The sequence below is a fragment of the Oryzias latipes genome, chromosome 8, assembly GCF_002234675.1.
Source record: "Oryzias latipes chromosome 8, ASM223467v1".
In the NCBI taxonomy this organism is placed as follows: Eukaryota; Metazoa; Chordata; class Actinopteri; order Beloniformes; family Adrianichthyidae; genus Oryzias; species Oryzias latipes.
The window spans coordinates 9,294,840-9,319,256 of NC_019866.2; the positions used below are offsets into that span (position 1 = coordinate 9,294,840).

Below are 24,417 nucleotides of genomic sequence, written 5' to 3' on the forward strand. Positions count from 1 at the left end.
TGAAAGTGGTATATAATGAAATGAAAGGCCACACATTGCAGACTATACCTCGCTCTATGGCAGCTGCCGTATTTCTACACATCTACCCGTTTAGAAGATAAAAACTCCCTCAATTCCCAGAGAAAAATGCATCTCCTTTCAGCTTCCTTTTCTGTTCTTTCTTTCTATTTGCTCTTTCTGTGTGAAATTAGCGGCTGGCTTAATTGCTTCATCCTGGCACAGCTTTCAAACCTATTCTGTGATCGATAGAGGAGAGGATAAAGAAAGGTGAGCGAGAGAAGAGAAAAATCTGTGGGAGAGAAAAAAGAAAGGGATGAAACGTAAAGCCACATCAGCTGTGATCCCCCCTTGACTGTGAAACGTCGCTGTATTGTCTCTGTCATCTCTGCTCTTCCGGTCGGCTTCCTTCTCTGTCCTCTGAGGTCTCTTTGGTCTTTGCTCTTGTCTTTGTGACTTGGTGTTGGGTATTTGTGTAAGCAGCTGCATGCAGACCCCTCTCTGGTCTTCTCCGTGCACGGTGTCCTTTCTCTGAACCCTTCTGACAAAACAGGAAAAACCCACCTGGAAATTAGGTTTATTAGAAAGCACTTGCCTTAAGATGTTTTTTTTTTGACAGAGTAGGATTAGAACTGATGTATTTTTCATGTGCAGAGAATAAATGCTGTGTAAAAAGAGTGGATACAGTATGTCCTCTCTATTCCCTTTTTATTCCTTCTTATTCTGTGTCCAAATTATTTAACCTTCTATTTCTTTCTATCTCATTTTCTCTCAGACTTTTACTTCACTTTCCTTTATTTTCTTTCCTGTCATCCTTAAACAATTACAGTCCTGCACACTCAAAATTAATTTCATTGAATTTCCTGTAAAATTCATTCCTCTCCTTTACATTTTGCCTTTGATTGCAGTCATGTAAAACCTATTATCTCCTCCACCCCGTTTTCTCTCTCTGTGCTTTTCTCCAGGCATTGCTTCATTTCAGTGCTTGGCGGATCAGGTCATATGGAACCCAAGGGGTCCTGACCTGAGTAACTGCACGTCCCCATGGGTCAGCCAGGTTGCCCAAAAGGTGAGACCTGAAAGCTTACCCCCTAGCCTTGGGTCTGTCCCTTATCACTGTTGTACTGCCCCAGAGGCTCCCCTTGCCTTCCTGCACTGATACATTAACATATCTCCAAGGCTGTCCCCATTAAAACAGACTGATTTCATCTGACCCTCTATTTCAAGGAATTTGCTCTTGATGTTTAATTAACTCTATTTTTTCTCAAGCATACTTAGATTACATTTGGACAAAAGTATTTGTTAAAATTAGGCCCCTTAAGCTTTCACAGACTCCGCATTTAGGTTTTCTTATTGCAGTTTAAGTGTCCATGCATATTTATTCAAACAGTGGCTATATGTCGCTTTTTCGCAATAAGTGTTTAAACTTTCCTGACCAGAGATTTAATTAGTATTAAACTGTGTATCTCAAACAGTACGGCTAGGCTGCAGTTGGGGAAGTTCTTAATTTTATTTTACCGTGCACACTGTCGACATGATTAGTTGGATGTTTTCTGTTTGTGCACGTGCCTGTAAGGGTTTATAGATTCCCTCCGAAAAGAAGTATTGTCGGAAAATCCCAATGTAACCTCTCCTTTTGCCAAAAATCAATTGAAAATGCAAAGCACCTGCAAAGGCTGCAATTTGTAAGCGGAAAAAAAAGAGAAAAAAGAAAAAAAAGTTGTAGTTCTTCATGTACCATCCTTCAGTCACAACAGTGTTTAAATAGCTAATTTAACGGACAGGTGGACACTCACTAATTAAAATTTACTTACTGTTCTTAAATGCATTTTGATATAGCAGTGCCCAAGTTATCAAAGCTTTGCAATGTGACTGAAACTATCAAAGTAAAATGATGTAATGCAAATAATTGTGTGCATTTATGCGTGCCCTGCGTATAGATTAAGAGTGGAGAGAATGCTGCCAACATCGCGGGTGAGCTGGTAAACCACACGCGAGGTCGCATTCAGGCTGGTGATGTAAGTTCCTCCGTGCGACTGATTGAGCAACTGCTTGATATCCTGGACGCTCAGCTTCAGGCCCTCAAACCTGGAAACAAGGAGTCAGCCGGACGAAACTTTAATAAGGTAGAGGAAAGTGCACACTGTAGCTGTACTTTTAAATAAGCAGTTTTAAAGCACTGTGGTAAATGGTAATTTCTTCTGTATTTTGCATGTAAGGACTTGTGAGTTTTCAATTTTCCATTTTGTTTCAGGTTAAGTTCTTTAATTCCAGGCTTTGTTTTCTCCCCTCCAGTTCCATAAGCGAGAGCGGACCTGTCGGGCTTATATCCAGGTAGCTTTTCTCTCTAATCCATCTGCTCTACATGTCTTGAGTGGAGCTGCTGTAGGACTTTGAATAACTGCCGAGATAAAATCTTGTGCAGACTGAGTTTTTGGATGAGATCCTTTAGCTCCGGGTTCTGATTGCTGCTTGTGATTTGTGGCTCGATTTTGTTGTTAACATGTTTTCATCTTTTTTAAAGACTACTGATTTTTTTTTCACATTGCACACACTTTATCCGTGAAGAATCATTCCCGTCTTGGAAGATTCCACTTGTTTTCAGCATAATTTAAAACGTGTTCCACAAAAGGGTTTCAAGTAAACATAGAAAGTAAAATATACTTTAAAAAAAAAACTCATTTGACTCAAAGGAAAAGCAGTTAGTATCAAAAAATGTTTTTCTTTCATCCCACATCAGCGTACCCTTCAACTAAAACTCTAATCTAACATCACAAAAATACCTTGTGTAGGTTTCTATGATTTCATTTCGAATGATGAAATGCAGCACTCCACCACACAGTCTTTTATGTGTCTTGACCTCTCATCCTGTAATATGATCCCACATCTTGTGATCTCATTTGACACAAGATGAATATAAAGCCTGCGGTGTAGAATGTCACTGGGTTATTATTTTGAGTCACTTGCTGCAAGGAAGCTTGTTATAATAGCCTCTGATCAAAGGATACAGTAAAAACATCCTGCTTTTTTTCTCTCTTACATGGCGGATGGAGTGCAGTCTGATTCTCAATTCATTTTCTTAACATCAACGGTCTTTATTCTACACAGCAGTCAATCCTTCATTTTGAGAGGTCTGAGCAAGAGAATTACATGATTCATCAAGCAGGCTACTCCAATAAATTGGATGGCTGATACAACCATCAAAATTGCCATTAAATGAATTGTAAGTGTGAAATAGAATAGTAATATCCTGACGTAGCATAATAACAAATGTGTTGCAGGAGAGTGATGAGTTTCTCGGAATGTTCACGTATTGAAGATTTCCGAGGTCTTGGGGAAGATATTTGAAGTTTGCAATGCGATACACATAATAAATCATGACTCTGACAGGGATGAACAAATCAGGAACTAACTGGTAATTAATGCTGGTTAATTAATTGCTAACAGCATTTCCTGAGAACCCAGAACAGACTGTTAGAAAAAGTGTTAATGAACCAGAGTCTAATAATTAGTCATCCAGAATTGGGCTTATTCAGCCAAGTTGTTTGTAACAATTGTTGGTGTCCTATCCTAAACGGGAACTGGTTTTATATTAAATAAAAGACTGCAGATGTTCCTAATGTTTACCATGTTGCAGTTACAATTCCTTGAATTAATGAGTATTCCTCTACTTATTTTTTTAACAAGCAACTGTAAACTGTAATGATGAAAAATGTATGTTATCTATCTATTTGCATGTTACAGGCGGTGGTGCAAACAGTGGACAACTTGCTGCGTCCAGAGGCTAAGCAGTCATGGCAGGACATGAACAGCACGGAGCAGGCTCACACTGCCACCATGTTACTAGATGTTCTGGAAAAAGGAGCTTTCCTGCTGGCCAACAACATGTACGGGAATGATTTCTCCGACAGAGCTCCCAGTGTTGGTGAGGAAACAGCATATTGTGGCTTAAATGATCTTAAGATCTCTAAGTGTAAATGTATAACTTTTTGTTTTTAATGATCACACCATCAGATCTTCAGGTGCGTGTTGTCAACACAGAGGTGGACTTCCAGGACTTGTATTTCCCACTGAAGAATTATGCCAGTGAAAGCACCATCCAGCTTCCGGCCTCCACCATCAAACAGTACAGTCGCAACGGTCAGCAACCTTTATGCCTTCTGTTCTCTGTACCAGTCCATCCTGTGAGGTACACTCTGATCATCCTTTGGTCTACTTCGAAAGTGTTCCCAGTGGACATTTAATTATGATTATGCCGTTTTTAGCCAAAATCAAAAAACCTGTGTTGCTTTCTTGGACGTAGTTTCTGCAGGGCAGCAGAAGTTCATTAGAAATTTCCCTCTGAGTTGTGGGTGGGACTGTTGGCGCAGTTTAAGCCCGTCCACAATTCCCGTCATTCATCTGTTTACACCCTAACCCACTAGCTTATGGGCCGATGCAACAAAATGGCGAACAATAATCGAGCTATCCAACGTTGAGCCAGACGCTCAAAGTACGAAGACAAAGTCGTACATGGATCTAGTCCCCTACAAGTGGATGCATCAGAATGGAACAGGACAAGAAGCTTGTGACCCACCCAGCATTCTTTCAATGTCACAAATACACTCTTTTTTAAACATTTTTTTGTCTGCTCCTGATTCCTAACAGTTTTAATTAAAAAAATTCTCAGAAATCCTACTTTAAACTTAATTTACTTTTTTTAATGCTCAGTCATAAGAAAAATGCTACAAGAACATGTTAAAAACACCAAAAACACCATTTTTATTGGAGTGGGCATTTAAAACAATCCCTATGCAGATGACAAAGTTATTGGTTCATAATAACAGACTAATCAGATTAACAAAAGTGCTGAGACAATTCCTTTTCTTGATGGTTTCTTAACAACAGTCTTAATAGAATAGCAAGGGAGGCGTGTAGATTACAATTGCACAAGTCTGACAGAGCAATCTCAGCACTCCCTGTCTTCTTTCTTTCTCCTTCCTCACTCAGATTTTCCACCATCTTATCCCTTTGCCCAATCTCCATTGTTTCTAAGCCCCCCCCCATTCTCTCTGTCATCTTCCCTCTTTCCCCTCCTCCATCCCTAGAGCCTCATCCCAGCTCTCTTCTGTTTTCTGCCGGCGCTCTGCTCTGCCGTTGGAACGAGATTAGAATGATTGAAACAAACGCACATGAAATATTCATATGGAATAATAAGAGATCTGTGAATGCTTGAGGGATGAATGTTCCATTGCCCTCCACATTAAATCTCACTCTCTTCCACCAGTCAAAATGAAACGGTCCTTACTGTCATTCTAACCTTCACTAACTCTCCCCCTTCGTCTCCCTTTCACTCACCCTGTCACAGCCTGCTCTCTGTCTTTGCCGCCGCTTCTGCTATTATGCCCTAATTTTTGTCTTTTCCCTCTTTTCTTCACCATGCTATCTGCTGTTCCCTCTTCAAGTAACTGCTGCCTTTTTGAATCCTTATCCACTGTTTCCTCTAATCTCTCTGTTTTTTGTCCACTTTTCAGGGCAAGTGAAAGTGGTTTTCATTCTGTATAAAAATCTGGGGGACTTCCTGTCAACCGAGAATGCCACAGTGAAGATGGAACTGGAAGGATCAAACCATGACAAGAAGCGCCTGGCAGTCAACTCTGATGTACTAGCAGCTTCAATCAACAAAGAGTCTAACCGAGTATTTCTCACAGAGCCAGTGGTCTTTACACTCAAACATCTACGGGTAATCGATTCAAATTTTTTAAATTGAAATTCAAAAAACCTGTATTCTCTATAATGCGTCCTTCCTTTGATGCAGATGGAAAATTATCACACTCCAAATTGTTCCTTTTGGAATTACTCTGAGCGTACAATGACAGGGCAGTGGTCCTCGCAGGGCTGCAGGCTATTGGGGACCAACAGTACACACACCACCTGCTCCTGCAGCCACCTCACCAACTTCGCCGTGCTCATGGCTCACCATGAGCCCAAGGTAAGCAAGCAAGGGCGTGGCACTTGTAAAATGGAGGCCGGCTAATTTATGCATTGCAGACGTGCACTTGCTAGAGCAGTGCTCGTTCTTTTAGTCACACGTGCTCATGCACATGCACAATATGGTTCCCTCTGGAGGCTGACAAGCTCTTTGTTTACAATTTTCTCTTTTCCTCCTTTCGCTCCGACATTCGGGGGAGGCACCGGCTTCCAAATTCATGTCCTGCTACTTCTAGCTGACATTCACATGAATTTAAATGTCATGTATTTTTTTCAGGATGCCTTGTCTCTTGTCTTCACGTTTTTGCTCTTTGCATATATTTACAAATATTAAATAAGGTAATTTGGCTTTTCATCTCCCCTCCCCCATGTTTCATCCAACCTCCTTTTGTTTCTGGTGCTTATCTCCCATTCGTCTATTCTTCTTGTACAATGCCCTATTTTTCTTTTTGTCATTTCTGTTTGTTCCTTTTTCTTCTTCTGCCTTTTCTTTTCTCTATCAATCTTTCTCCACACTTCATTTCCAACCACCCTTCCTCTTTTCACCAAACGCATGTGACTCCTTAAAACCAGCGTCGAATGCATGAACTTATCCTTTTTGTGATCACCTGGGTGGGCATTGTCATCTCCCTAGTGTGTCTAGCCATCTGCATCTCCACTTTCTGCTTCCTGCGAGGTCTGCAGACTGACCGCAACACAATCCACAAGAACCTGTGCATCAATCTTTTTATCGCTGAGCTGATCTTCCTCATCGGCATCAACAAAACTGAATACCACGTGAGTTTGAAGCCACAAGAAGTGGCGCTTTCGCTCTTACGTATTTGGAAAATATTTAAGCACTTTATTGCACAATCAAATCTGTACTTATCTGGCAATGAAAACTTTATTTAAAATAAATGTTTGACAAGGAGAATTTAAAATGGGTATTTAGTGCATCAAAATAAACTTTGAATGGTTTTTAAGAAGTAAATATTCACCATAAATTGAGAGTTCAGTCTTTAAGGTACTCTGTAAAAAATTTACTGAATAGTAGGGGTGTAAAGATTAATTAACTTCTTTGATGAATCGCTTTATATTCCTGCGATCCAAGCAGATCAATCTGTCTGAAGTTTATAATGAAATCAAATCGACCTATACCATTATAAAATAGTTTCAAAATGAAATAAATCAATTATACCAATATTGGAAAATACTATTTGGATTGAGGTACGGTAGGTTTTATTTTCTATAATGCGAAAACAACTAAGTGCATCACAGTGGACAACAATCATGTCATGGTAGCAAAAATGATTAAGCCACCATGACAGTCCAATGTGTGGAAACACTTTGAATTTTGTAGACATTAGACCATATATGCTGATAGAAAGTTCCACTAATGTTCCATTTGTATTATTTTGATTTGGAAAAACAACAGCAGGCTGAACTTTATAAAACTAAGGTGTATTCAGAATGAACCTATTTGGTCTGCTGTAAGTGAACTAGAGTTCGTTTTCCCTGAAATCTGGTACAAGTTTTCGGAAAACACCCAAGCGGACCCTGGTCTGGGACCAGGTAATGCGCTCGGATCTATCTTTCGAGATGGTCTCGGTTCGTTTCCAGTTGGACTGAGCTTTGATTCGCTCTGAGATTCCTCATTCTAAATACTATCCGTTCTTGGAGCGGAACAACTGCACCAAAAGAGCCACCGTAGCTGATGTAAACAGAGTAGGAATGAAGCAACCGATGAGCAGCGGACAAAAATAAAGCAACAATTGTTGTAATAACAAACAGAAAAAAAGAGTCCAACTGTTTACTTGATAGAACGTTTGTTTAACATAGCTGAAAACGCTTCTCACGTGCTTTTCAGTGTCTCATTTCGCGGCACACGCCAGTGACTTGTAGTTTCCTTAACAGAATTCTCTTAAAAACAATAGCATAACACCACAACGATGAGCAACAGCAACTCATTGAAATGTGGTCGAATTAATGTAGGCTCATTAAAACAAGTTTTTACGTGATACACATTGTTTCTTACTGTTTTCCTGACAATCTAAATGTCATAAACACTTAGCAGCCTACCTTCATACCCAACGTCTCCTCATCACTGCAGTTGCTAGCATCCTCTGAGTTAAAGCACACACAGCACGTCCTCTTGCCAGTAACCACCTTGCAGCATACTCTCCGCCGTACCAAAGTACCAAAGTAAAAAGTGTTGTTCACCACATTCAATACTAGTACTAGAGTTAACTGTCCCAATAAGAATTGTAAAGCGTAGAACGTCTGTCTTTCTCCTGTTGTTTTGACCCACCCTCATAGTTCCAGGCCAATGAGAGAAGAGATCTTTAGTTATGTTGCTTTGATTACAAGCTTAGGTCCAAAACTGAATGGGCCGCTTGATGCCAGTCTGAATGCAAACCAAATGCAAGATTTGGGACTCTTTCCAGAACAAATTAAGCCGAATCAATCAGGAGCAAAGGATTTTCCCAGTCTGAATACACCCTAAAATGTGAACTTATTTGCCATTCATTCTTGTTTACGTGCTTGCTTGTACACATATTTAATCTACCCACGATTATCTTACAAGAAATACAAGGAATCTGGAAAACTTCACCAGTACTGTTCCGTACCCAGGTATTAATCTCGGAGTCACACTGGTTGAAGTTTTGGCTAAAGATGTTCTGGATCTATTTTAGATCAGTGTATCGGATTGTTCAAAATAAACCAATATCGATCATTGTATTGTCAACGACATGAATCGAATCGTTGTTAAATGGAATCATTGCACCCCTACTGAACAGGGTAATGAATTATGAGCTAATAAGATAAAGACAACCAGTCATCCAAGGGGCAGACTTTCCCATTTTTATGCTTATGTCTAGTGTTACTATCTGCTATTGACCCTGTTCTGTCCTCTCATGATTTTCACTGGATTATGTTCCTTAATCTTATCTGTTCTCCCGGCTGGATTTAAGTATTTTCTCTTCTTTTTTCTCTGCTCTCCGATGATTCTGTCCTCAGATTGCCTGTCCCATCTTTGCTGGCCTTCTGCATTTCTTCTTCCTGGCTGCCTTCTCTTGGATGTGTCTGGAGGGTGTGCAACTCTATCTTATGCTCGTGGAGGTCTTTGAGAGCGAGTACTCGCGCAAAAAGTACTACTATCTGTGTGGCTACTGCTTCCCGGCACTGGTGGTGGGCATCTCAGCAGCCATAGACTACCGGAGCTATGGGACCAAGAAAGCGTACGTGTGAAGACAGGCCTTTTGCACCTGCAGATTGAGAAGTAGGATTATGTTATTCCCCCAGCTGGAAATGTAATATACAGTGATGTGAATGGCTCTTCTGCCTCCCTGTAGGCTGGGGTTTCTAAGCACACTTAGCCAAAGCCTGATGATTAGCCTTCATAGCATAATCACCCGAGACAGGGTAGTGTTGTGCACATGCCTATCATCTTGAACTCATGTGTGCACGGGGATCAGTGTGTATGTGTATTTGTTCAAGGGTTTGGTTGTGTGTGACTCTCTCTGTGTCCCTCCAGATGCTGGCTGCGAGTGGATAACTACTTCATCTGGAGCTTCATTGGACCTGTTTCATTTGTTATTATGGTATTGACTTTGCTGTCAGACTCTGTTACTCCTCACCTTGTTTTAATATCACTCCCTCAATCCAAAAATATTTCAGCAGTATGCTTTTTCTCTTAAGAATATAAAGTCAAGGTTATTAAATGTGACACACTCATCTATTTACTTTCTTTCTGTCTTCTGTGTGCAGCTCAACCTAATTTTTCTCCTGATCACCCTCCATAAGATGATCCGCAACTCTTCGGCGCTCAAACCTGATTCTAGTCGCCTGGATAACATAAAGTAGGTTTTAATTGTTTAAGCCTTTTGCCTCACTTTTCTGCTTAAAAAAACCCCACCAACATATTGAGTCCATTATTGAGTAACATTTCTTTCTTTCCTTTCATTAGGTCATGGGCTTTAGGGGGCATTGTCCTGCTGTTCCTGCTTGGGCTAACATGGGCCTTTGGCCTGCTTTTCATCAATGAGAAAACAGTCATTATGGCCTATCTGTTTACCACCTTCAATGCCTTTCAGGGAATGTTCATCTTCATCTTCCACTGTGCTCTACAGAAGAAGGTAAAATTTTGAAGTTCTAGTGTTACTCTTTTAACTGTCAAATCATTTTCAAAGATTCATTTAAGTCTAAAAACTTAATGTAAAGCCTTTAGTTATTGAAGTATTTTGCTTGGATTTCCAAAACAAGGTTTCAGATTCTCTAGAATTAAACATGTAATAAGTTGCTCTTAAAGTTCCACTCTGGTCATCTTTTGATCCATTTTTAAAAGTGTACCTAGTGGTCTTTTAATTTGATAATGTCGCAAAAATCAAAATATGGGCGACACCGTTGTTGCACAGTAACCCCCTGCACCAACTTCCTGTTGCTGAGAGCTCTCTGTTTACAGGCTCTCCCGCCAGCTTACAGCCACTCATACCCCCAGCCTAATATAGCGCTCCCAGTTAATATACCATTTCAGACATATCATGGACTAAATTTGGCATGGATGAACATTAGGATCCCCTTTTTTAGAAAAGCATGCTAGCCACAAAAAATCCAAAATGGCAGCCAAAAGTTGGTCGCCATACACTCAATTATCCTGAAATATTCAACGTTTATTTGCCCCACTCTCAAAAATATGGGCTCTTCATGAAAATAATGCAGTCTTTACAATTGAGGGGTACCAACAGAATACAATTACCGGTATATATATAATGCATTGCATCGGATGCCCTTCCTGACACAACCCTGTATTTTATCTGGACTGGGGACCAGCCCAGGGAGACCCAGACTTGGGCCCCCTTTGTGGCTACATAGGTTAGGCAGTAAGTAGTGTGAAGGATCTTGCCATCCTAAGGTACATCCATGCCAAATTTGGTGCTTGTATCACATAAGGCACGATTATTTTTAATAACCAGCTCCAATAAATATTACCATTACAAGAGCCAGATGCCAGCTTGGATGAGAAAAATTAAAACAAACATTGATCTAGTTGTCTACAACCAGATGCTTCAGAATGGAGAGGAGAAAGCTAACTTGTGGTCCGTCCTCGTATTTCTATGTCACAAATAAGCTGGAAATGTTGTCTTCTCCTCATTTATCATTCAAATAAAGAAATACTCAGAAATGCAATTTAGAGCCTAGTTTTATTTGTGTGTTATCTATCATCAGAAAAATATCACAAGTACATGTCAAAAACACCAAAAACATTATTTCCATCGTAGTGGGTATTTAAATTAAGTCCACTTTGCCATGGGAATAGATACAAATGTTTCCCCCTCTTTTTTAAAGGTCCATAAGGAGTACAGTAAATGTTTGCGTCATTCCTACTGCTGCAGCCGGACTTCCTCCAACAGTTCCCACGGGTCCCTGAAGAACTCAGGCCTGCGTTCCAACAACCGCTACTACAGCGGCAGCCAGGCTCGCCACGCAGCGGCTCACAGACAGGTGCAGGCAGAACACAATAGCAACAAAACAGGCATAAACCGCACAGAAGCACATACTAAAGCATCAATGAGATCACTACTGAGTTTCAAATTGTGTTTTTCTTAGATCAAATGAGAAATAAATCTGCCCGTGCAGCAAGGTGATTTTACTTGTACTTATCAGGTTGTTTCAGTGGAATGAAATGAAAAATCAATTTTCTGTATCAAATGGCTCTCTGGATGGTATATGACTTTTTTAGAGCACTGCCAAGAGGAATGTCAAAACACAATGAATAGCTTTGGAATCAAGAGGAATTTCCTCAATCTGCAGCGATTATGTTTTCTCCATGTTTAAAATGTAAGCTATACACTGTATCATTTTCAGGTAAAAAAAAAATACTGTGGGGAAGTTCGATTACAATTAGGATGAGACTCTGACAGCTTTCCAGAGCAGTCAGATTTGAACTGTTTTAATTGTGTGTGCAGGGAGTCATTGTCGGTGACAAAAAAGAGGAGTTCCATCATGACTTACATTAAGACCTGTTCAATTAAAGCTCTGCTGACATTCCAGTTTAAGGTGCAAAAATCTATTCCTGACCTTTTCTCTCAGCACTGGCAGCTCAGTGCACAGCAGAGTAGATGGTTAGGCAAAGAGATAGTGTTAAAAAGCCAGTTTATATGTATAGACTCAGTCGAAATAGAAGAGATTTGGAAATATTGTACGCGCTGGTGTGTTTGCAGTGGTTCAGACAGTCTTCACAATCAACAAACAAGATGACACACATTGTGTAATGAGATGCAAAACAGCGTTGACTACTGCAATCATGTTTTACACATCTCAGTGTTATTAGCCTGCCTCAGGATAACATGGCAAAGTTTAGTTCCTTGTTACCAGCCTTTACTGTTGTTCTTTCCAGATTAAAGTGAGCCCCACAGTTTTGATTACAGCTGTCCCACTGAGTTGCAAAGTCTACCCGCTGTGTTTCTAAATTTGACTTTTTGTGTGTTTGCTGTCACTCATTTTGCTTCTCTTCTCCCTCCAGAGTCGGATCCGTAGGATGTGGAACGACACGGTTCGAAAGCAGACAGAGTCTTCCTTCATGGCAGGAGACATCAACAGCACCCCGACACTCAACCGTGGTAAGCCCCCCCGCCCCCCTTTGTTTAGTCTCCTAGCCAATCAGCTGCTTGAAGTTAAACGCTAAAAAACACCTTAAAACAAAACCTAAATTAAAATAGAGTGGACAGACATGAAGCAAAACATTGCAACCAAGCTTTAAAAGTACAGTGGATGATGAAATGTGTGATCACACGGCCGTTATGTTACCGCAGGGCTAATAACAAGTACATGTTTTCTCAGTGCTGGTAATCAAAAAGCAGTTTCTGTCAGCTGTTTTTAAACTGGGTAAGAGGATCGTTCAAATATATCTGTCAGATGGGGAGTTTCACCTTTTACCAATAGTAGCTGTTAGTCAGATAAAAGCCCCTACCAGTCGCAGAAATATCTAGAGCTGCACTGATGGCTTTTGTTAACATATTTTCTATTGCTTCTGCTGTTGCAATGAGACATATTTATGCGTGATCAGACTTTTAAAAAAGGTGCACAGAAGTTACTTGGTTACAGTTGGAGCATGATTTATTTTCAGCCATTGGTTGCCATCAGCAACACTACTGGGTGTAAAGAACATTCTGTTTTTGAAGATGAGAATGACTTTGGCCATTTGCTTTATTTGTACACTCTTTATTAAAGACCCAGATAATTTTTTTATCTATTGTAAAAGGTTTTCCAGTGGTCTTTTAATTATGATGATGCAGTTTTCTAGTTGCACTGGAATAGAGCAGAGCAGGGAGTTTGTGGGCCACTGATTGTAGCGCCTACCCCACAGCTGCAAACTTTATCAATGGCCTTATTTAGCCTGCTCCTGATTCCTCACAATTTGAACAAAGAAATACTCGGAAACGCAACCGTAATGTTTTTGTATATGACATCCATTATGAGAAAAATACTACAACAACATGTTAAAAACATCAAAACACAATTTTTATTGGTGTGAATCTTTAAAAAAATAATAGTGAATAGTGATTTTAAACAACATAAAGTCATCTTTTACATTAACTCTACATCTACATCTTTTACATTAACATTAACATTTACATTAACTCACTCTTGTTTCAACAATTTCTCGTTTTGGGCTGCTTTTTTCTTATAATTTGTGTTTTTTCCTCCGAATATACCGTAATATACTGTACCTTAAGTTGTTATGGGACATATTTAACACTAAAGTGCACTGTAGGAGCAGTGCGTTGTGATTTTGGAGCATGGGGACATGAAAAATGTATGTGACACTGATTGTCTCGACTTCAGGAGCTAGTGGTGTCACGGCTGCAGTAATCAGTGACACCGAGACCATCAAGGTTGGCTCAGGTTCCAGATTGTTTTTGTTTTTTTTGTTTTTTGGTGGGGGTGCTGATCATGACACCGAGGCAGTTGCTAAATCAGCCATCACTCTCTATGCTAATTTCATCCATTTTGTTTTTAATGAACTGATTAGCGTGTGAGCGAACAGGGGGTAATTATTCTAATTGAGGAGAGAGACAGGAGCAAGGTTGGGGGTGAGGAAGAGGTGTGCTGTGAATGCGTTGCATGGATGAAGGGTGTCTGTGCGCGTCTGAGCGTGCATGCTCGAGGTGGGCCAGGTCGTTTTTTTTGTTGCGATAGAGCAGTCACGGTGCCTGGGAGAGAAGCACTAGGTAGATCACTTTGTGGTGTTAAAGCCAAACAACTACACTCTGAAGCTGTCACTTTATTTTGAAAAGTTTGGCAAAAAGTGAAAGACAAAAAAGAAGTACGATGCAGAGGAACATGCCATTATGGGCAACTATTTTAAAAGACAGATTGGAAAAGAGATCTCCTTGATTTCCTGTACTTCACCTTTTTATGAACCACATTTTTCCTGACAGTAGTAATCTGTCCAGAGAAAAACATGTGCAGTACTCACACATACACACAGAGCATCCCATACTTCCCCTTGCCCTACTTTTGCTCCACTTCTAGAGCCAGTTTCTTTAATTTTCTACGAGATATTCCCGTGAGGCACACATAGACAGCTAATCCCAGCTAATTTGGTGGTGTTTGAAAAATTCTGGCATGAGGAACTGAGAAAATGTGGTGGAGTCAACACGGCAAAACAAGCCAGAGAACAAACGGAGTGGGGCTTGTGTGGCATGCCAGAAAGACAGACAGGAAGTGTTAAGAGGAGGGGAAATGACAAATTAATATGTGTGTATGAGTACATATTTTACTTTTTTAGAATTCCCTGTTCCCTTGCTGTGTGATGAACAGTCGGCAGGGGACCTGAAGGTTGCACTTTGCCTTGGACCACTCTCCGTCATGCTGTCCTATTTTTAATTTCATGGCATTTCTGTTCGAGTTGCCTTAGGCTGGAGCCATACATGGGCATTATACAACACTCTCGGTGTGCCATTTCTTTGAATTATATTTGTCTTGTAGTGGCATTCACATTTCACTGTGAAATTAACTGTGTTTCCATGACTGCACCCTTAGACTACATAATGGCATGCATTACTGTTCTCCCCCATCTGACTACATTGTCAGGAGCCAAAGGAGGAATAAAAAAAGAAGAAGGATGGCAATGCTGCAATTGTATTTTTGCTCAAAGGTTACAATCAGCAGGCGTAAATATTGAGGGGAACACTGTGAAATTACTCCATACAAAAATAATAGCAAAACAAAAATAACCCCATCTGAATAAACAGTAAATATATTTATGATTCCAGATGTTATTGCTTTGTGAACCTCAGAATGTACTTGATGCTTGTTTCCGTGCTCACGTTTGCATATGATTGAACTGAATTTATGGCCATGTTTCTGGTTATGTTCGTGTTTTAACCGTTGTGTCTTGCAGGGACCATGGGTAACCACCTTCTGACAAACCCGGTGCTGCAGACTCGCACCGGTACTTCTCCTTACAACACTTTGCTCGCTGAGAGCTTCACCCCACCCTCACCTGGCGTCTTCAACTCCACCGGTTAGCTCCTCATACTGTGACCGCTTCCGCCTGCGTGTGCAGCCTTGCCTCACATGTGTATTTGTGCAATATGAACCCAGTGTGCTGTCCTTCCCTCCAACAGTCTGTCAGTAGTTTGACATGCTGTATGCACACTCCCTGCTGTTGTGCGTGTGCATGTGTGCCTGCCTGTTTTCTTTTTCTTTCTTTCTTTTTTTTTTAAGAGTATGTAGCTGTCAGGCGGCTTCACTAGGCCGAGCAGAACAGAGCCAAACAGTGCATACAGCCTAACCAGCCATCTGGTTAGATCTTGAATCTTCACGAGAAAAGGCACAAATTGATTAGAAGTTTAGCTACAGCTGTCACTGCCAAAAGCCTTGAGGAGGGTTTTCCTGTTCCCAAGCACCGAAAATAGTTGGCTTGAATCACGACGGCCAGATAAAGGGATCAGACAGCTCTGTGGCAAGGGACAGGCCATCTGGATGTAGGTCAGTCAGGTGTGTTTTGTTGTGGGACCTGCTTTTTTTCGGATCCCTCAGTGCCACTGCATGCATTTTCTTAATTGCTCCATTTACAGTGATCATTTTTCAGTTTGACTGTGTATGGCTGTTGTCGACTGTATTTGCTCAGGCAGAGTCAAGCGTAGTGTCTGAGGAGGGAAAATTTAAGGAGGCATTTTTGTTAAATATTTTAAAGCTTTTCTGCACAATACGTCAAGCCTGATGGCCCAGGGCCTGCGAGCCAAGTCATTTTTAGAAGAGAGTGGTAGAGAATATGCAGAGCACTTCATTAGAATGTCTAATTACCCTCACCACTGCTGAAGAAGAGCGTTGATTAAAGTCAAACTGCACATTAAAATTTAAAAACGAACACACTTCTCACTTTCTAGCCAGCTGTGGCTTTTCCTTTGCTGTGATGGTAATTCGGTAGAAAACCCAAAGCTGTTTTGTTTTGCAGAAGGGAAGTCATAAAATAAACATCAATGCTACTGTACACGGATTTGTGAGAATTCATTTAGATATCTTTGGAAGTGATACATTAATAACCAGAGTGTTTTATGTTGTGGAGCTTAGATGCTCTGACTTTGTTATAGAAATATAGTGAGACACCGTTTTGATTAGGTCTGCATAAATTAGAGTGAGTGTGACACTGCCTGTGCCAGTGCATTTGTGGGTTAAATGCGAAGAGAAGCAGGTGGTATTGAGCTCCAAGAAAATCCTTTCATCCTGCTTTTCTTTCTTGGAAAAATTTTGAAAACTAAATCAAGTTGTTTTTGCATAAGTAATTTTTTTCTTCTCTCCAAAATGTTTAGGATGCACGGGAACCTTCCGAGACCCCAGTAAGTCTAAATACCCGTTTTTTTCTTTTGCTAAAATCTTATCCTCTGAAAGTGATGCAAAAGCTCTGTGTGTCTTTTGGTTTCAGAAAGTACGCTGTCCAAACCCCGTGATACCTGTGGAATGGAAACCCTTCCCTTGAATGGCAACTTTAACAACAGCTACTCGATGAGGAGTGGCCCATCAGGTGGAGGTGGGGGCAGCTGTGACTTCCTAGGTGGTGGAGGTGGAGATGCTCCTCAGAACATGTTTAATCACCGCAGCGTGGAGGCCCTGGGAGGTGACGGTACCCGAAGAAACCTCTCTGATGCAGCAGCCTTTGAGAAAATGATCATCTCTGAACTTGTGCATAATAATCTTCGAGGAGGTGTCGGTGGCGGTGCTGGAGGCGATGTGGAAAGAGCATATGGCAGTCTCGCCAGGGGCCATCTTCACAGTGGAATTAGTCGGGGGACAGTTGTGGCTGGGCCAGACTCTTCTGTGAGTATGGATGAGGAAGAGGATTTTCTGAGAGAAGGACGGCAGCGAACGCCACAGGATGTAGAGCTGCTTTATAAGGCTCTGGAGGAACCCCTGCTTTTGCAGCGTGCGCAGTCAGTCCTCTATCAGAGCGATCCAGAGGAGTCTGAAAGCTACACTGCTGACCTCACAGAGAGTCTGGGCCACAGTGGCCACAGCGGTCAAAGTGGTGGTGGGCAGGGGAGCAACAGAGCACCAGATTCCCCCGCCCATGACTCCCTGTACACCAGCATAACCAATCTGCGAGACTCACCTTACCCCGACAGCAGTCCTGAGCCCCTGGAGGTGGTGCCTCGCTCGGCTCAGCCCCCTGAGGAGTTGTACTACAGCTCTGGGAGGCCTGCACTATGTTCTCGTGGGGCTCCAATGCAGACCTTCTTCCAGGCCCCACCTCCAAGGAGGCCAAGTGGGGAGGGACACCAGGCTCAGGAGCCTGCCCAGAATGAGGGAGATGGACAGATGCAGCTGGTCACCAGCCTGTGACTGGAGCCTGAAAGAGGAAGCTGGAGACCGACGTGATGGCCTGAGCCTCCTCTTAGCCTGCCCCGTTCTCGTGTGTCTCCACTCTCTGCTTGTTTGGTTGCCTTTCTTTCTCTCAATTTTTATTTAACTAACATATGAGTAAACAGACTGACCTTCTGGGGAGCCGTAGCTGACTCTACAGAAGCAGCCTTTATCATCAAACCATTGGGGATGAGGGACGGGTGTTTTTCTGCAGAGCTCTTCACCAGCTCTGTTCAGCCCTCCCCAGTTCCTTTAGTTCCCTAAGGCCAAGTCCAGCACTCTGAATGTACCAACCCCCACCCCCTTTACCTTTGGATGTTTCAAAACTTTAAAACTTTATGGACGTTTTTTTATTAAATTCTCATCAGACCTTCCTCTGGAGATGAGGATATTTTATATTCTGTCTCATTTCCCTTTCTTATATCCACTGGTCTTTTTCGAGTTATCATATGATAGGGATAGGGATATAGTACACTACTATTACCTAAATAAATGTCAAAGAAAATCCTTCATTGTTGCCAAAAATATATTTTATTGAGCCAGAACAGAAGACAAACACACTCACACACATACATCCAGAAGTGCTTGTTTTTTTGGAAATCAAAAGTGAAGACAGTTTTCTTCAAAGAAAAAAGGAGCAAGAGCTTTTGTTCCAAGCAGGCAGTGGGAGCTGATTTCTTGTAGTTGCCTTTATTTTTCTCTTGCTGTGAATTGATGACTGTACAGAGAATGAGTGGAGATGGAGACAGAGACCGAGGAGGCGCTGCAACACCCGTCCACCACAGGAAAGTCCACATTGAAAAGACTGGGCCGCGCTTTCCACTCTGCTCCGTGGCTGTTTGCTTTAGGCGTTTGGAAAATTAAATGACTGACCTGTTTTTTGTTTGAAGATGGTATTCAATCTGTTGTCTGGTTTTACATCCTGCAGCAGCAAACATGGATTGGGGTGGCCCCCTGCCCTTGTACTTTGCTGTTAGAGCCTAGGCAGTTGAACTGGACTTTTTTCTTATGTGTTATTGTGACAAAGAAGACTGTAACCGTCACAAACGCACGGCTGACCAATTGGTATAACTGTGTACATAAGAACCACCAAATCTACTTTACTCCTACAGTGTAAATAGAGACACCAGATGATCAAAAGCAACAAAAGTAATAAATGCTACTGTATGAAAAAAATGACTTCTTGTACTACAACAACCCGACGTAAGAAGAGAATAAAATGTATTGGAGCCTGTGACCTGAATGAAAACACTATCTCTCTGTCCCCTGTGACTTAATCTCTCACGCTTTCTTCTTTTTTTTTATTATTATTATTGTTTGTTCCAGTTTGTGTTTTTATCTGCAATTTTTTTTCAATGGTCCATTGAGGAGAGTACAGCAAATATGGATAAAGAGGGGAAGAGAAAAAGGATTTGTTCATACAAATTGAAGGACAGTGGTTTCGTGGGATAAAATCCATAACCTGTTTGACATTCCTTGGGTTTCCAAAAGCAGTGAGAGGAGGTGGTGCGGGGCAAGTGAGATAAGTGTTGTGCAATGTCATTCTAAGCCTCACGAGCATGGTTTTGGGCGGGCAACAGCATCTACTGGAGTGATTTGTTTTACTCTTGTATTATTTGGAAAATATGCCAAGCTTACATACTTTTAACGATATGGGTTTTAAGCATGTATGGTATGACCTTTGTTTTGCTATCAGAGAATATTGCATTTTGCTGTTTCTTAAAAATAGTTTCAGCACTACTCCAGAGACTGATGTGACAACTAATTTTTTCCAGTGTGCATGTAAGTATGAATGTAACTGTGAGCCTGACTGGGTGTGCTGTCTGTGAAAGTGTTACTTCTGTGCGTGCAGACATCTTGAAAATACTCCCCCCCCCCATGATATGACTTGAATGCACATCACACAAGGAGGGATACTTATCTTTACCATGACTTTTCTGCTTCAAATAGAAGCTGTTTTACTGCTGCAGCAAGAGGAAGAAATCCCTCATGCGACATAAGTTAACACTTATATGACAGATAGCGAGTTTGACTGATCAGAGGGGAATGTTTCCAATATGCCACCTTGGGCTAGCAACATTGGCTGCAAAAGGTCTTTCCAGCTGTCATGCAGCTGGGAAGATTTACCTCCTGTAATGCTTATTTATCCCTGTGGTTTATCTATTAGTTTGCCCTTTATTATCCATCCTCTAATGTCAAAATCCTGGATATGTGGACACAACGTGAGCAGAAAATAGATCCATCGGTTGGTGTGTGTGTGTGTGAAATTTGTCAAGGCTTGTGTGTCCCACTTCTAAGAGAGCCCAAAGGACAGTGTTTAGTGTGACTCATGGGGCTGAAAGGAAGAGAGCGTAAAAGACTGATAAAAAAAGAGGGATTACAAGGATTTGTTACCATTTCTTTTTGTTATTTAAATCGCTTGCCTAAGTAATAGTGTATGGGCGGTATTAAGACTCAGGAAGACAGCAGGTGAGCCATAGGGGAAATGTGCAGTACGGGTCTGGTAGTCCATGACCTGGATTTGCAGCATAACTTGGTAACTGATTGTGTATACAAATGAAGAGATGAATATGCACGTGTCTTCTGATCTGCCACAAAGCCGGATCACTGAAGCGAACACGTTCTGGCTCAGCGGTGGGGCACCTTCAGGAAGCAGCAATCGTTGGCTGACTGAAGACAGCCAGACGTATTTTAACTCGCAGGACTGAAGCTCAAACAATTCACTCCAGGGTGGAAGTGTTAATGGGAAACACAAAATGGCCATCATCATCTTTGTTCTTCTCATCATCATTAACTCTCCGCTCACTGCATTTGATATAACATGCTGACGCTGGTCTCTAGTGTTCGGCCTGACGCACACCGGTGGGAAACACTGTTTAGACAGATTCTCCCCACGAGGCCGGGAATGTGCGTCACCTTGGGCCTGCTTCTTATTCCAGCACCTACCAGCTTCTTTTTTTGTTTTTCTTCTGCACAAACTCATCCACTTTTTAATATCAATCTCAATGGACTCCATTAGTGCAGCACTACTTTGAGCGTGTTAATTTGTTTTGTCAAAACCTTTGTTTATCCCAGATTAATATCTCAATAAACAGAGGAGGGCGGCACTGTGGTAAATGATAGTGATTATGCTGTAGAAGGTCTGCAGCCCACGCCGTCGGACTGAATCTCACATGAAAGGGAGTTGCGCCGCCATTCAAAGCCCTCTGATTACAATAATAACTCTGTGGGTGCTAATTTACTGCAGTGAACTCAGTCTCCGCCATTCTCTTGCGTTTTAGTCTTCATTTGCAAGTATTTAGCCAAACTGCCGGCTCCTGCAGGCGGCAGGCTTGACTTGCTTCAGTGGGAAAGACTTTGACAGTGTTGTTGCACCCCTGCAGCTTCATGTCAGGGGAGTTCTGCTGAAGCATTGATCAGACGATCATAAAACACCGGGCCCAGCAGGACCACAACGTGTTCACTTGCAGCTGACCCTTTCAACCAGAGGTTTTTTGGCATACATCACACCAAGAGGTGAAACAACCTAAATCTAAAGTGCAGACATGTACCTGAATGTTGCATTTTTGCAGATCAGAGCTTATCAGTGTTTAACATTTTTGAATGTTAACAGGCTCATATGATCAAGCTGATGTTTCCTGTTTTCATTTTTTTCATATGAAACTAATCTGTCAATAGAAGGAGAGGGTTGGTGTGAGGGATATTAGGGCTCTTTAATGAGTTGTATCTTAAATTAAACGAATGTGAAAGTGAATCCACTGCCACATCAGCATAGTAAAGCGCACATTTAAGAGTGCCTGTAAATGCGACAAGGTTTTCCTAAAGACGTTTTTAAAAAGCACTTATACACTGTAATAAAGTAGTACTATTTTGTTATTGAATTCTTATTACACTACCGTGTGATTACCATAGAAAGCTTTTGAGGTTGTTGCTAGGAGTATATTTGATTGTGATGAAGATCCTTGTCCCGTGTGCCAAAAACATGTCCAACGAACATGAGTCAGGACATCTTGTTGGCACTGAAACTTAAGTTCTTTATCGCATTTTCGTGATCTAGTGGTCCAAATCCTTCTGAAACATATTCATACGTATAAAATCCACATTCTGCAACTGAGGAGAGGATTTTTCTGCAGAAAAAAAACCCCATTTCGTCTTATTTTTCCCTTAATTCAGCCAGACTGAGTGGTAGCAGACTGATCTTATTTCTTCTTCCGTGCTTGCACTGTTTCTGAGAGTGTGAAAATGTGCCCACCTGTGCCTGCTTGTGGCTGTTATAAGCGCCGTCCATGATCAATCCAGGGGCAGCTGCCCCTCATGCTCTGTGCCTGGTTTGGGTGAGATGTTCTGATTCAGCTTGAGGCTGCATTCATTTAGCCTTAAGTCAGATACAACTGTCAATATGTTGATTTTTTTTTTCTTAAAGCCAAGCAGAAAAGGAAACAGTAAAACGTATGGACACAGGCAGGTATTAATTGGATCCATGGTCGGTATTAGATGTCCCTAAAACCCTTAAATATAAGGCCAAGGCTTTTGGGTGTTAGTTGTTAAAAATAGTAGGTAGGAAGGGAGTAAGTATCGGCCTATCCACAGCACCGTCTCTGTGATTTTTCTTTAACATTGCTAACTTATCAAGAACTGCTGAAACATCTGTAAACTGCTTTGATCCTGTTCTCGTTTTCTTATGGGAATGACATTTCTTTGGCTTTTTTTTTTTTTTTTTTTCACTCTCACCGTCATTGCTTTGACAGCTGTCTGGGCCAAAGGGGATGATTTTTCCGTGAGTGTTTCCATCATTGCAGGTCAGACTGACCTTGTATCAGCACATATTAATAAAAAATATCTGTTGATTAAAAACTGCTTGGTCATTCCCTTTGGATTTTTTTTTCTGGAGATGTCCTAAAGGAATAAAAAAGTGTCTGAGTGAATGTGTGCAACTGAACACTGATGTACACCATAATTGCTTGTGTATTTCTATATGTGCCAGTGTGATAAGAGGGTAATAACGCTCAGAAATAATTATTAATCTAAGGCCATTCCTTCTGCACATTAACTTTAAAATGCCTTGCCCACTATTCATGCTGGGAATGAAACTATATCTTTAAGCACTAATAGAGTCATCATGTTTTATTCATGGACGTTCTGGATGGTTGCAACTGTATTGTGGTGTTCATTTGAGAAGCATGGGAAGCAGGGCAACAAGCCAAGTATCTGTACTCCATTTTGACTCAGCTCCCATTCCAACTGCAGTAACCCTACGCAGATCTGACCTGGTGGTGGGGATGATGAGTCAAGCAAAGGCTCTTTGTGCACATTTAGCAAACTGAATCACAGTCAAACAGGACAAATAAGATAGATAAATACCAAACACGTGTACTGATCTGGAACCAGAAGATTCTCAAGGCTAGCTACAGTATAATGGTGACTTTAGCTCGTCTTTGTATGTGCGCGCACATGCAGGCCAGTTCGACGTAATTGCTCTGCTGTGTTAGGCTTTCTACAGCATCAGTCAAGGTTAATTAATCATACAGTGCGGTGCCATCCCTGATGTAATCTTTTAATGACTGCGTTGTGAGTATAGATTACCGCTTTCTCAGTGCAACAATATTTGCTTGCTACTCCGGTAAGTCGTATCATCTCGCAACACCACACTTCAGGGTAAGCCTAGGAATTGCGCTGAGCAAGAGCAGATAAGGGTGACACATAAATGCATATAGGTTATTGGAGTCGCTTAACAAAAGCTTCACTAAAACCACATGACCAGTATGGGATTAGCGATCAGTGCTGAATTGTGGTAAATAACTATTGATATCCAATAGGAGCAGCTATTGATACAAATATTTCTGGAGTCTTCCTGCTACTTTCGCTTTGTCATGGATCTCCCTGTTTCATTATCTGCTGTGCATGAACAATGACTCACACTCAACCATCATCCTCAGCCTCCTTCATGTCCTTTCCACGAGACTCCCAGAGATGGGAGGCTTTGAGGCATTGACCATTCAATCACCCTCTTTTCACCAATGCTGCAGTAACACTTTCATGCTCAGACAAATCAAACACCAGCAGCTAATTCTTATCCCTGCCACTGTCACTTTCTGGCACGCAGTCCATCCAAGAGTCAGGGAAAAAAGGATTTCTTTCAAGGTCATTGAACATTTACAAAAGCTGAAAATAGAGTCGGACATTGACAAACCACAACTCACAGTGTCTGTCAGCAGATCCTGAAGCTGGGAAACAGATGCATTAAGGCCCAGGTGTTTGTCGTATACTGCATTAACGTCCATACATCAAGGCAGAAGCAATCTTTTAAGTGGCTGAACAGACACTATTCAACACTTAAAGTTGTGTAGTAAATAACTCAAGGAAATGTAAAGTAAGGTATGATAATAAATATATAAAAACGACTTGAAAAATCATGTCATAATCAAATAAATGTACCACAGTGATGCCTTTGATGTGTTCATTTCTCGTTTTTTTGCATAATTATTAGTTATATAAAAATATATAATAACCAGATGTTTATTCATTTGCTACATCAACATTTAAAATGTTACTTTATGATGTAAAAAGTCAATAATTGTTCTATTGATAAATAATTAAGAAAAT

At 41.3% G+C, this 24,417-nt stretch overlaps 1 protein-coding gene across 3 annotated transcripts in view; it reads left to right on the top strand.

The window, feature by feature from the left end:
* adgrl1 (adhesion G protein-coupled receptor L1) overlaps nucleotides 1-22,671 on the top strand; it is a 97,620-nt gene extending 74,949 nt beyond the window's left edge. For all 3 annotated transcript variants that reach the window (XM_020705243.2, XM_020705244.2, XM_011478090.3), the window contains 17 exons: nucleotides 963-1,066; nucleotides 1,938-2,123; nucleotides 2,293-2,331; nucleotides 3,742-3,922; nucleotides 4,012-4,137; nucleotides 5,511-5,719; nucleotides 5,795-5,968; nucleotides 6,541-6,744; nucleotides 8,965-9,185; nucleotides 9,482-9,548; nucleotides 9,715-9,806; nucleotides 9,914-10,082; nucleotides 11,293-11,448; nucleotides 12,470-12,566; nucleotides 15,353-15,475; nucleotides 16,767-16,793; nucleotides 16,880-22,671. In XM_020705243.2, coding sequence (XP_020560902.1) covers nucleotides 963-1,066; nucleotides 1,938-2,123; nucleotides 2,293-2,331; nucleotides 3,742-3,922; nucleotides 4,012-4,137; nucleotides 5,511-5,719; nucleotides 5,795-5,968; nucleotides 6,541-6,744; nucleotides 8,965-9,185; nucleotides 9,482-9,548; nucleotides 9,715-9,806; nucleotides 9,914-10,082; nucleotides 11,293-11,448; nucleotides 12,470-12,566; nucleotides 15,353-15,475; nucleotides 16,767-16,793; nucleotides 16,880-17,793 — 3,089 coding nt within the window. In that variant the 3' untranslated portion in view covers nucleotides 17,794-22,671. The remainder of the gene's footprint in view (nucleotides 1-962; nucleotides 1,067-1,937; nucleotides 2,124-2,292; nucleotides 2,332-3,741; nucleotides 3,923-4,011; nucleotides 4,138-5,510; nucleotides 5,720-5,794; nucleotides 5,969-6,540; nucleotides 6,745-8,964; nucleotides 9,186-9,481; nucleotides 9,549-9,714; nucleotides 9,807-9,913; nucleotides 10,083-11,292; nucleotides 11,449-12,469; nucleotides 12,567-15,352; nucleotides 15,476-16,766; nucleotides 16,794-16,879) is intronic.
* The last annotated feature ends 1,746 nt before the right edge of the window (nucleotides 22,672-24,417 follow it).